Source organism: Pygoscelis adeliae, unplaced genomic scaffold (genome assembly GCF_000699105.1).
Source record: "Pygoscelis adeliae isolate BGI_AS28 unplaced genomic scaffold, ASM69910v1 Scaffold121, whole genome shotgun sequence".
Lineage (NCBI taxonomy): Eukaryota > Metazoa > Chordata > Aves > Sphenisciformes > Spheniscidae > Pygoscelis > Pygoscelis adeliae.
This window is the reverse complement of record NW_008824359.1, coordinates 6,627,062-6,640,802: the sequence shown is the minus strand read 5'-3', so window position 1 is coordinate 6,640,802 and position 13,741 is coordinate 6,627,062. Positions and strand designations below refer to the sequence as shown.

The window sequence follows — 13,741 nt, the reverse complement described above, 5'->3', positions numbered from 1 at the left end:
GAGTAAGCAGATTCTTGACTGAAGCATGACACTTAAATAATTGGATGAAATGGATCCAGGCGCGTATTGGCCTGCTGCCCAGATGTTTTATATGAAATATCATGAGGTGCTAAGATATAAGTATTTGGAGTTCATTCATCCACCTTAAATATGACACAAACAGTTCTTTTCATTGTTAAAAGAAAGAAAAAAGAAAAAAAAAAAAAAAGAAAAAAGCTATTTATCATGAAAAGCCTACTAATAGCCAGCTAAGAGTTAATGTGGTTAGATACAGGAAATAGGCAAGTCAGTGTTAGAATATGAAAGCTGAAGGAAGTGGCTTTTTTATTGACTGAGAGAAGCTGCTGTATATATTTTCCAGCATGAATCAGCACATGAATTAGGGAAGGACTTATGCTTTCAAAAAGAAAGAGGAAAAAAAAAAAGAATTGCTTATTTGCTTACAGTGAAAACCTAAATTAGTATTTCAACAGATTAGCATCTTAGAGGCTTTCTTTTGCTTACTTATTCCTCTCATTAGATTTCTTTGAAATGCGAGAATCAAAAGAATTATGTTTGGGTCCACAAGACATGAATTATTATTGGATTGTATGCTTGGAACTGGACTTAAGATTCAACTTGTAGTGCGGGTTGCATGTGAACTGTCAAAAATGCCACAAGTGGTTTTGCTTCCTCTTTGCCAGTGCATTTATCCTTGAAAAATACAAAGTTCTCAGTCGCACTAACACTTTTCTGCTGTTTCAGAAGCTGTCCCGTGCTTCCTCTAAGCAAAAAAAGAAATCAAAGTTTTGGTAGACTTCTCTACTGAATGTTCACAGGTGCTGAAAACTGGAAGTACTTATCTTGAGCCTAGTCACCTTTGAAAAAACCTGGGAGAAGAGACACTAGGAAAACTTGGCAACATAGCTCACTAGTTACATCCCTTTAGGACTTTTCCTTTCTCTCTGCACTTCTGTAACTCTTGAGTGCATGATGAGGTAGTCTCTGAATTAATTCAGTGGCCTATTTTCTCAACAATTACCTGAGGAATATAGATCATTACCTGGCCAGCACCAGTCACCCTGTAGTAGGACCCTTGGTGTTTATCGAATATACATAAACACTGATCAGTATTAATTTTGCTTTCACTAAATGCTCTTATTTTCTGTATGTGAAGCTAAAAAAGCCCTGAACTACAAATATAACTTGAATGCAAAAGGGGATCTTCAGTTCAAGATTAAAACAGATAAATGGAGGTGTCTGTGTGAAGCGTTGAAAAAGGTGCTTAAGCTCCCATTCAAGTCAGTGGAGTCGTAGGTGCTGGAGCCTAGAGGGCTATTCAACCACCAAGGGCAGGATTCAGGTACCTAAACATAGTTTTGGGGCTCTTCTGAGGTGCCTTTGGGCTCATCTGAGATGCCTTTGAATTCCCTCTATGGCTTCCACCCATGTCTCCAGGAACTCTCCATGAACAAGTCCTATCATATCTACCAGCTGATGTCTTGGATATCCTGGGACATCTCAAATAGCAACAGGTGCTTATGTTTAGGCAATCAAATCCTGCTCTATGTGACCAATTCAGAGAGACCTGAACTGCCTTCCACACAACAGACTGACTGTACCGATCAGCTACACTGGAAGCTTAAATGTCAAGTGCACACAGACATACTCCTACACACGGACACCTACATTTTGGTGTCTAAGTCCAATGCTGACTTTCAGCTCTGTAGGATATTCCTGGCACCAAAATTGGTCTGACACATCTTTGGTAGGCAATTTACTTGAGCCCTGCAACTCTGTACTGGAACCTTATACCTTCTTAATCAATGGTGTGAAATAGATGTTTCAGGATGAAATTCCTCCCAGATATTTTAGACATCTGTTTTTGCAGAAAGCCCTAAAGGGACTTTTCCTAGAGCTTAGCCTGTGGATTCTTTCTGAGATCTGCCTAGGCAAAACTGTTGCTCATTTTTTAGGAAATCTGTGAGCATAACTCTCGTAAATGTAATGGCTAACTTAATATCTCGGCATTACAGGATTTTTGTGGAGGACGAAGTGGATTGGAATCATGGTGGAGATATTGTGATCAGCTCTTCCTCCTATGAAGCCCACCAAGCTGAAGTAGTTACACTTAAAGAAGTCAATGGTCATAGCATAAGAATTCATGAACGCCTTCTGCACAGGCATATTGGTAAGGAATCTGTCTTTCCATTTGAGAGTTTTCTTCTGAAGCATTGACTTTCCATTTCAAATCTCACCAAGATCAATTCTACTTTATTGAGCTATCCATTTCTTTCTCCATATGCTTTTTTTCTTGCTGTTTTGATACTGAAAATGTGATGTTAAAAATTGCACAGAATAGCTGATTCTAACATTAATTTCTGGGAATAGAATTAATTCAGTGTTGAATAATTTTGGAAAACTTCCTGGTGTTTCATGTTTTAAGTAGAATTGGTTAGCAGAGAGAGAAATTAACTGAAATTTTAAAGGAAAAAAATAAATGCAGGGGTTTTTCGGCCATTTACACAATTTCTGTGGTGTGTCAAAAACTGAAAAATTTAAAAAAAAAAACCTTTTTGCAAAATACTTAGACTCATGGAGTTTCAAGTGCAAAATTTCATCAAGTCCATGGCATAAAAGAAATGTATTTGTAATCTAATATGTAAATAAACATATCTGCATATAGCTCTATTTCGTGTGTAGATTACATGGGATCTATATTTAACTGGAAAAAGAGATGCACTGTTGATAATTAATTTAATTTTATTTCAGCCTATAAATAAATTTATTACCATCTATTTAACAAAAATAAAAGAATTGTTATTAACAGGTCAAGTTCTGAAGCTCCAAACCCAGGATTTTTCCTATGCATAGCAATATTTTTTTTAGTTTAGTCTTTATTCAAGCTAGTAGGCATAGAAGTTAGTATGATGGATAAAAAGGTTCAGAAATATTGTGTGTTTTAAATGGCTACACCTGTGCTAGTAAACAAAGCTTCACGTGGAACTGAGCCCTATTCTGCAATTATCCATAGTGTTAATCGATAGTAGCCTCCATGGCACAGTTTCGTATGACAATTGCATTTAAAAAGACAAAATGCAGTTCAAAGGATAACATGTCTAGTTTATGCATGACTTTTCTTTTTTGCAAGGGAAGGAAGAAACCTGCCAATCAGTCCTGGGGCCAGAGAACGGTTCTTAACCTATTTTCTTAGCTAATGTAGATATAGTAAGTGTATCCTAGGATGAAATGATTCCATACACATTGAGTACTGCAGCAGTTGTTAGATATAGCTGGAAAAAGAAAGGACTGATGGGAGAATTAAGAGCTACATAAATACTGGGATTCGCCTGGGCAAATGTAGATATCTACAGTAAATGTTCACACATGAGCTAGTCACTCTCAGCTCCCTTGATAATCAAAGCAGAAAAATACATACTGCTCACTTGTATTTCATCTCCCCCTAAAGCAGATGTATAAAATAGATAACAAATTGCACTTGAGAATTGCCTGTTGCTTTCCATTGTACATAAAAACAGTTTGGATAACTAAATCATATCTGTAGACATCTAAAGTCACCTGAGATTAATTCCAAGCTAGATATCTGCTTAAACTCTCTCAAAAGTCTCGTTTAGAAAGACTTTGTTTAGAAAACACTCACAACCCAGACTCTGTAGCAAACTGTATTTTAGCATTGTCATTGGTCCGATTCTAACAAGAATTCATGGAGATCAACTCTGCAGTGTACTGAAGAATAACTCCAGCACATACAGCTTAGAAAAAATGAAGTGTGAATCTGTTCATTGATTTGGCATCTGCACACCACAGGGAAAAGATTTAGCACCTTCTTTTTCTAAAAATGAAATATGTTAGTAAAATATAAGCGCATGTTGAATATTTGATGGGCAGGTGGCCTTTCTCTTTTTGTGTTGATGCGTGTAGATTGTGCTGGAGGAAAAACACACCTGAATGTCAGTGCAAATTCTGCAGAGAAGCTGTGCATAAGCTGTCAGGCTTTATGTCCCTCAAAGCACTGGTTTATAGGTATGATAGACACTTACCACATTTTCTTTCTTGAAACTCCCCAGGGCACTCTCATGACACAGAAGATGGTAGACGCATCCCTTTGGCTGCGGAGGTCGGACTCCTAACACGGAACGTACAGATCAAGTCTGATGTGGCTTGCGCTGGGAGAATGCTGGTGGGACGTTTTACAGACTCCAGTGGGACAGAGTTTGAAGGTAGCTGAGGTTCACCTGTCCTCATCGACCAGACCAGTTCTGCCCAAAACAGTACGGTCTAACAACAGATGTATCCATTTGCGTGTGCTATGCAATTCTAAGCAAACTGTGACTGTGTGACGTGTATGAAACATGAGTATTAATAATATTTCATAAATAGTGGAATATATTTTAGGAGGGGCTGTTCTGTGGTTAGCTGGTTTTTACTATAACTTTATATATATTTATGAACAAATACCCATTGCTGGCAATACACTGACAAAGATTGCCTGCTATTATATGCCTGAGTGCTGTTTAAATGGGTGTCATTCTTACCCCCCTTTTAAGCTTTTATTTCACTATAGTTATCTCATTGCAGGTGTTCTTCAACTCTTAAATATTGAGTTTTTGAACTTTGGGCCTCCTCAGCTTTCTGCCATTGAATTCAGGAATATATCCCAAGGGTCCTCGGTGGTGTCATCCAGCATTAATGGTAGCTGCGGAGTTGGCATTAAAGCAGTCATGAGCAACTGGATCTTGTTGCATGATAACACGGTGTTCAACACGGTTGGACCTGGCATCGATTTGGAAGGGCAAAATCATTCTCTCATCAGGAATCTTGTTATTCTGAGCAGGCAGCCGGAAGGCTTATTAAACTGGGTTGCTGGCATCAAGGTGAACCTTGTCATTGGGCTCTCCCTCTGTGGCAATGCTGTGGCAGGATCTGAGCGAATTGGCTTCCATATCAGGGGCCAAGAATGTTTGCTAGATGGAGAATTCTGCAGTGAAAACGTGGCCCATTCAAGTCTCCATGGTATTCATCTATACCGAGGAGACGGATTTCAGACCTGCACTAGAATCACAGGTTTTCTATCCTATAAGAATTACGACTATGGTGTCATGTTCCACCTTGGAAGCAGCGTCATCCTGGACAATGTGGTGCTGGTGGACAACACTGTGGGTCTCATGCCAGTAGTGTACTGTCTCTATGCCAAGCAATGCCACACGGGGAAAAGATTCATAGAACTTAGAAACTCCGTCATTGTCGCAACAAGCTCAACTTTTGACTGCATCAGAGACAGGATCAAGCCTTACTCAGCTGATCTAACAGCCAAGGATCGACCACCATACTACCCTCTAAGAGGCCGTGTTGGGATTTTATGGCCTACGTTTACCACTGTTCCCAGCCAAAGGCCAGATAACCCATGGCACAAAACTGGGCATTGTCCAAAAGTCTTGGGACTCATGAAGCTGAAAGGTTGGTCTTCCATGTCCACTGGCCAGATTATTCTGTCACTGTTTTTCTTGACTAATTGCATTTTTCCAATTGCAGTTGCAGCCTTCCACACACACAAATGGACATGGTGGGGAAATCTGAGCTTCAGTGGAATTAATAACAGAATTCTTCTTCAGCTCAATACAGTTCTACTAAAAAAAAATTATTTGGTATTTTTCACTTTCTGAATCTACTGCAGTATAAATATGTCATGTGCTAATGTATATATTTTACCTCAAACATGCCTGCCTTCTGTGCTACCTATTTTTCCACTTGATTCATCTCTGATCTACAGTTACCTCTAGCTAAATAAAGATACCAAGTTTGAGAAGTTAATAGCACACTTGTATAGAATTTGCGTAGAACATAATGACTACAGCTGCACAGAAACAGTTATGGCTTTTATTGTTATAAGGGATTGCACAAGAGGGAGGAAAGTCAGTTTTGTATCCCATGTTTTTGGTTCAAATGAATTCTACAGTGCCCAGAGTAATATTTGCATATAGCAGAACCAGATAGCTGGTTGCTGTGGTGGGATGGAAATACTTCATAGTTTTTCATGCCTTTATCCCTCACTGCTACCTACTTTTGTAAGAAAATACATTATCCTCTTTTTACTGAAGAATAAAGGAGACAGAGAAAGACAAATAGACTTGTCCAGGGTCTCACAGAAAATTTGTGGTAAAGCATGGATTTTGTTGCTGCACAAGAGTTCAGTGCCAGAACCAAGCACGTGTCACCAGACCAGCTCATATTAACATCTGGCAAGTGGATAAACCATCCAAGGCAGGTTGTCATTAAATTGGTTCTTACTGATTCAAATGAAAATTTATTAATCACTCTTGCTTTTGTTTCTTTCTCACTGTTACCTTTGATTTCATTTGCTATGGGCATGACTTGGTTTGTGCCAACTTAAGATATAACTTGGCTATGGAATATTCTAAAGCCAACTGAAGATCTTGATCAATGCAATTAGTCTGATTTAAAAATTATTTGTGTATATATATACATATGGGAGCAATTTAACATGGAAAATGTCACAGAACAGAGCCTTTCTCTCTCTAGTTCTGGCACTCCTCTAACCACTTTTCCTCACTTGATCTTCTCTTAATGCCTGGCAGAAGTCACCTTCACTGGTTTTACAAAGAGCTGCTACAGTGAAGACAGGGACGTCTGCATCATGTCAAATGCTGACCATTTAGGCATCATGCCTCTTATCACAGCAGAGAGATCAAGGATGTTACACGTCAATGAGAAGGACAAGTTCTACTTCCATCCAACAAGGTAATATGCTTTATTTTGAACTATCTTTTTCAATGGTTTGTGCAAAAAAAAGCACCTACACTTTTGGGACTATCCTCACCTCTGTATCAGATGCCTTTTTGTATTGTCTTACAAAGAGTTTAAGCAATTGGTTTAGACTGGATGTCTAGCTGCAGAGCAGTCCCGTTCTTTGACTCTGCTCTTGTACTGCTTGTGTCTGGCAAAAATGAACAAGCTCAGGCATCAAACAAACATGCACAGAAAACTCAAATCCAGAAAAAAAAGAAACTTAGTTTAGGGCAATTTTTTAAAAAATTTGAGGTTCAGATTCCATCAAGGTGCATCTCCAGACCAATCGTCTTGGATTTCCCCTTTTACTGACATTTATATAGCAAAACAAGCTTCACATATCCCATTTCTTAAAACTCCATCCTGAGCGTCTCTGACTTAGCCTCAGGCTTCAGAAAATGTCAGGACCTCCAGCAAAAAACCCTGAGACAGGGAATGTCATTTTGGTCAGGGAAGTGGAGCTTGATTTTTGCCTGCGAGATCACATCAGAAATGTTGATCAGTACCAGGCAGGCTGTGAGATGTCAAATGATTGCCAGAACTGCTCCTGCCCAGGGAGAATATCATCTGCCTGTGGAGGAACATGGAGGAGGGAGGGAAGAGCTTCATCTATAACCTTAAGTCACTGCTGGTTGCAGTGGTTTAAACACACCACATCCAATGGAAACCACATGCCCATGTATTTATTACAACCAGTGAACACAATACAGAGGCTATGTCAGGAAACCTTGCAGTAGCAAAAAAATCCAGCATGGACTCTACTTGCCAGTCAAAAATAATTGGAGGTGTCCCACACTGCTATGTTTAGAGCCCCTCCAGCCTTCTGCCAGAATTTTTATTTTATTCTACATTTTTGCTTTTTGCTCTGGGCATTAGTTTGCGTGTAGATTTCTGAGACCTGTCCAGCTTGTCAGGTCCCATTATGTTTCACTCTTGTATCCATCCCACAATATTATGCTATTAGTGAGCTGCTGAATATGCAGTCCATTGCAAGAGCTGGTGATTTTCAAGCGTGATGAATGCACATGGATTACTGTATGCTTTCTTAGTAGTCTGGTAAAATTCCGAGGGAGATTACATCTCTCGTTGCTCCTCATGCATTATCTGCATACATTTATTTAACCCACCCTTGCAACTGCTGTGCTTGATCCAGGCTGTGGTTGCATTGTTCTGCTTCAGCATCCTGAAGGGATATCTTGATGGATAAGTCTTGTCAAAGAGAAGATGAGCATTGCCTTAGAGCAAGAGAGGAAATAGAAACATCAGAGAATATGACAAGACCCTGAAGTACCTTGCTTCTACCACTGGTAGACCTAACCAGCTGAAATGTTGGATCTTCTGAGAGATGTTCAAGAATTGAACTAGGCTGTCAGGATCAGAGGAGCTATCTGTGTTCTCCAGATCTTTTGAGCTGTGTTGATTGGGGGCATCAGCCTATTTGTTTCTCTGCCCTTACTGTAAATCTCTGCTTATATCTGTTTGCCGCATTCAAAATGTCACTAATTGGGTTTTTCCAACCTGAGCTCAAGAAATTCTAAGTGTTCTTCAAGACTTAATGAGTATCTATGTAGCAATCTGTAGATGTTTCCATGGACTTTGCTGGATTACAAGTCATTGTATCTCATTGTATTTTGTAATAGGAGTGATATGGCCAGTTGGCTAGTTCCTTTAAGCTGCGTTAAACCTTTAGTCAAAATGTGGTTAAAAGCACTTAAGATCCTCAACATGGGATTCCGCTCACTACACTTTAGTGATCCAGAAATTAGGCGTGTAATCTAAGGAAGACACTAAACTCATTCTGTAGTCAATAGAGACCTTTGTCTAGGAAATTATTAAGCTCAACTGTCTTATATATGTCTCAGGTGAGGTGAGTTCCCCTCCAACAAATCTGTCCTGTTGCAGGTACCTCTCTCTGTGGAAGCCAGTCTTTAACGATCTACGTAGAAAATCATAGGCTTTTCTGGCTGTTTCAAGCCACTAAGCTTACAATTTCCTCCTGAGAGTATACTGATGATAAAATTGGACACATTTATTTGAAAATTAGATGTAGTTTGCCGAGATATGTTATCGTGCCATCCAAAAAGAGCTTTGTTCTGTTTTGGACTAACACTCTGAAACTCTCTTACCTTATTGGTCTTCTTTTCAAAGTATGGTTTAATTCTGTTCTTAGGATCTGAAGCTCTCATTAGAAAGAGAGAAATAGCCGTTCATTGTCTTTAAGCCCATCAAAACCACCAAAATGACACTGAATCTCCAAACCCAGTTTTTTTTATTAGAACGTAAATTAGGATACTAATCTTTTCAGATGCAGTTCCAAACACCTGGGTATGAAAGAAAAAGAACAACAAACAGAACAGGTTTATAAATGCATTAATCCTTATGCACTGTGTCCTGTTAGAATGGGTTTTCTCTTTCAAGTTTGCTTCTACTCTAGCAATGTTAAGTGGCTCCTTGACCTGCAAGAAACTTCTCTGAATTCCTAGCAAAAGTATCTTTACTTAAGACGGGTGCTCCCTGCTGGCTCCCTCTCTCATGCTTTCTGCCATTTCAGCTTCCTTCATGCTTTCTCCTGCATAAGCTTAGTTGCTCCTGATGGGAAGGTGCAATTTTCTGACGCTTCAGAGGGCTCCCCCATCCCAGAGTGCAGTGGTTAGAACAAGGCAAACAGGTGCTGCTGGGCAGCCAATGCTTTTTAACAAAAGACTATGTACAACACACACCAATCTGTAACCAAAAAATAAACGATCCATCACCTGGTGAATATGAAGAGCAATGCCTGTACCATATCAGCACTGCATACTGCAGCAGAGATATTCCTGGTCACTTGGTGCGATAGCAGCCACTACACATTTCCCCTTCCCTCAGCAACTGCAGGCTTCATCTGCCATAGGTCAAAAAGTAATGGCATATGGATATTGATGGTTGCATCACTGCAGTTCCTCAAATCAGGAAATCCAAGAGGGAATCAGAGGTATACAAGCTGCAACTTTATAGCTGGCTCTAAGGACCGTGACAGTCCACACTGGCCAAAAGAAACCCCGGGGAGGAGGAGATTTGGGGATAGAAGTTATACTGGAAATAAGGTGATTTTCTTTGTCCAAACCCAGCCAACATTTGGAGAGGGAGGGTGCTGATGGGTCTTTTTTGGCAGTTTGGATACAAACATGCCACAATGTAAATATTGCTACAGAATTTCTTACAGACTATTCCAGACCTTGACTGATATGCTTAGGTTTCATTTATTTTTGCTTATTTTCCATTTTTTTCTTTTCTTGGGCATGTGAGTTCACCTACTAAATATCAAGACATTGCATGTACGTGCAGAAGTGTTTGTTGCTAGTGTAAATAAATTACAAACAACAGCACAATATTTTTCCTTCGCTGTCTTCTTCATAATAACTTTACCTCCCCTGCCTGTCAGTGTACAGACCTCCGAAGACACCGTGTTCCCTGAAAAGAGGTGCGAAGGCTCGAGAAAGGCCCTTTTCAAGGATTTGGATGGAGGTGTCCTGGACCTAGAACCGCCTGTTTCTGTTTTCCCAAAGTCAGAATCTGAATGGACACAGTTCTACTTGCAAGCTGGTAAGTACCGGTGCTATCTGGAGTGCTTGCAAATTCATGCATGCATTTGACCCACGAAGTATGGGTTTACCCCAGGCTTTCATTGAGACCTACAACTGAGGTCGAGATGGTGGTGGTCCCAGGTTGTGTGATGCTTTTCCAGGGTGGATGTAGTGAATTACAGTGTAGAAGTCTGGGAGGCCTCATTGCACAGTTCTGTGTCCACCAGTGCCTCTCTGCCTTCTTGCAGAATCATGTCACCTGGCGTCCTTAGCCCCTTTAGGGTTTAATTCATTCATTTTCAGACCAGAACAGAACTTACCTGCCCTTTGCAAAGTCCTCTGAGAGCATTAAGTCAGACATGCCATGTAAATGCCATGTAAGTGCAAAATAATAACAATAATTGGCCCAGAGAGGATTTTCATCCGTATCCCACTGAGGAGATAATCAAGCTGAAAACCCAGTCCAGAAGTTTAAAGACCCCTCTCTCTGGTTTAAAAAGGCCCATTCTGCTGGGTAACCACTTTCTGAAGGTTCACACAGCAAGGCTCCGTTCTCATCCTGATTAAAGCTCTGCTCTCTGCTTCCAAATAAACTCTTTAATTACAATTAGCATTTCCTGCGCCTGCTGCTGATGGCGGCCATTTTGCTGAAAAGGCGCATCATTTGTGACTCCAGCGGTATGGGAGACTGATGGAAGGGACTGTAATTAATCCTGTTTTCCATCCCACTCTAAAACTGATTAAACACAAGAAGAACTTTAATCTTTAAACAAAATGTCTAATGTGTATCCAGTAAAGGCTTTTCCTCTAAGGATCCTGCTCTAACTGGCTGCTTACAGGGCTGATTAATGTGTTGTCTAGATGCAAACACATTGGTTTTTACTCTACCTTTTCCGCCCTGATTATGAATCACGTGCAAGTGCTAATACCCTAGCAGTATTACCACTTAGCACCTGCAAATTAATGCATGCATACTTTTGCATACAGAACCTGGATTTTATTTAGATTTGCACCATTTTTAGCATGCCCTGGCACACAATCATATGCATGCCAGGAATCCCCATGATCTGAACTGCACTGACAGTGCAGCCTGCACTCCACAGGGTTTATCTCCTTGTGTAATGGAGGCAACAGCATATGGTAAATGCTGCCTGCCTCTGAGGCTATAACAAAATTGCTGTGTTTTCTTCTTGCTGCCCAAATATGAATGGGGATTTTTTTTTTCCCCTCCCTTCACAATTGTGCGTTTAATTCCTCTGTATTTCTCATTCTGACCTGCAGTTCCTTTCATCTTGAGGTTGACATTTGGAAAAGCACAGCTTGGTGCTAAGGTGAATTCATGGTCGTCTTCTTCCCTTCTCTCCCCCCTCCTTCTCTCTCTTGAAAGTTGTAGCACTGAGGATTTTGCACAGCACAACGCAGGCTCCCACGCTAGACTAATAGGATAAAATGTTTGCCTTTACTGCTCCCACAGATCTTCTCTGGGGCCAGATTCCCCCTTGGCATGACAGTGCTTCAAGGCCAGTGACAATGGTGGTGTTATGATGCTGTTGAGCAGAATTTGGCCCTTGTAGTTCTACCTTTCCTGAATCCAGATGAGCATTTGGTACTTAACGTTGTCTGGGTGGTCAAGACCCACCTGCTGATCCTCTCATCTGCGCATGCACCTGGTACCCTGTTAAAGCTGCGTAATTCCAACCACCTCCAGCAGCTTCGTCAGAGCACTGCAATGCAGTGGTTAGTGCTCTGCTAGCCTGACTAAGCACAGAAACAGGAGAGACTCTTTTCAGGTAGCTACACAACATCCTTGCTGCTTCCAGTTCAGGGACACAAGTTTCTTTGAGACTCAGAAACTGGCTTTCCACATCCTCTTAAATGCACCTTCATCCAGAGGCATGTATGTATATCCTTTAAGTTTCCAGCTTGGACAATCAGCTTGAAGTTATTGGCCCTCAGCCATTTCTAGATATTCTGATTACTCCAGGGGGAGCAAACCAAAACACTCGATGTACTTCAGGGACACAAAAGCCAGGAAGATGTTTTCCCAGAAGAATACCATAGGGAAGAGGCTGTGAGCCATAGCTGGGGCACAATGGGTCACTCAGTATGATATTAATGCTCCTGAATCCATATGATGTCCTTTATTGAAGACACAATCAATATAGAATATATGTAATATATTATTTCTGTGTATATATATGTGTGCATGTATGGAATAGGCAAGGAGGGACCGCTTGGCTTCCTGAGTCCCGCCCACTGCAGATGGGCCGTGGCAAGCCATGCAATGTATATTTAATAATGTACCCACTTTTTTTTTCTTTTGTCTTCCTGTGTGCCTGACCTTTTACCTCCTGTGTTAGCTCTTTGGGTCATCGACCAGGTCTTTTTATTGTGGCTTTCTGTAGAAGCAGACTTGTTCATGTAAGACTGAAGTTTTAGTTTTCTGGATAAACCACAGAATTCAGAAAAAAAAACCAAAGAGGGAACAGATCCAAGATTTTTGTTATTATTATTTCTACTAAAAGAAAAAGGAGCAACAACAAAAGTGGTTTTGAGTCAAACAAAGCATAATTATTTTTTAATCTGAGTTTTTTGCTCGTTTTTTTTCTTTTAAATGCTGCAAAAGTTTAGAAAGAAATGTTTTCCAACACTCCCCCTAAATCATTTATAAGAAACTTTCACAGTATCGTTTTTCAAATTATCCAAAACAATTTAATGAGTTTAACATGAATTTGTAATTATTTTAATCTCTTTGAGATGCCATTTTTGGATGACAAAATGTTTTTCTCCCAAAACCCATCTCTATACCAAACCTCTTACAAAAGAGCTTGGGGCCAGGCCTGGAGCACTAAATGGTACCACGATACAGGAAATACCAAAATCACAAGCTGTACAGCAGAATTAGCTATAAACATGAGTGAATTTAGCTGAGGAACGAAGGATAAGAGAACAGTTTGTGCACTCAACTGATTTCTGTGTCCAGGCCAAAACTCTTATTACACGAAGGATTGCTGATACAACCATCGTCCTGTAGTTAAAGTTTCAACCATTTGCTGGCTATCTGCAATAATTATAGGACTCTGTTAATGTACTGCCTCATGGCAATGTCTGTAACCCAACAATAGCCAACTCCCAGAGACACTGAAGTTCGTTTTTTTCCCTTGGTGGAAATGTAGCTGAGGACCAGAGGCTGGTGGAAGATTCATCTGAACCCACTTCCATTGCCTCCAATATTCTCCCTGGTGAACAAAGAGAGATTGGCACCTTAAGGGCAGAAGTTAGGTGGGCTGATACATGGATGTCTGAGAGATGAACCCAAACATTTCAAGTTTTAATCTAGAGCGTGCAAACACGAGCATTTTCTTCCTGCT

The 13,741-nt window shown here is 40.4% G+C and overlaps 1 protein-coding gene across 1 annotated transcript in view; it reads left to right on the top strand.

Annotated features, from left to right (window-relative positions):
* Positions 1-13,741, top strand: part of PKHD1 (polycystic kidney and hepatic disease 1 (autosomal recessive)) — a 279,334-nt gene that overhangs the window by 192,401 nt on the left and 73,192 nt on the right. Inside the window, exons 54-58 of the mRNA XM_009319748.1 lie at positions 2,016-2,170; positions 4,068-4,220; positions 4,579-5,457; positions 6,597-6,759; positions 10,229-10,389. Of these exons, the coding sequence (XP_009318023.1) occupies positions 2,016-2,170; positions 4,068-4,220; positions 4,579-5,457; positions 6,597-6,759; positions 10,229-10,389 (1,511 nt within the window). The remainder of the gene's footprint in view (positions 1-2,015; positions 2,171-4,067; positions 4,221-4,578; positions 5,458-6,596; positions 6,760-10,228; positions 10,390-13,741) is intronic.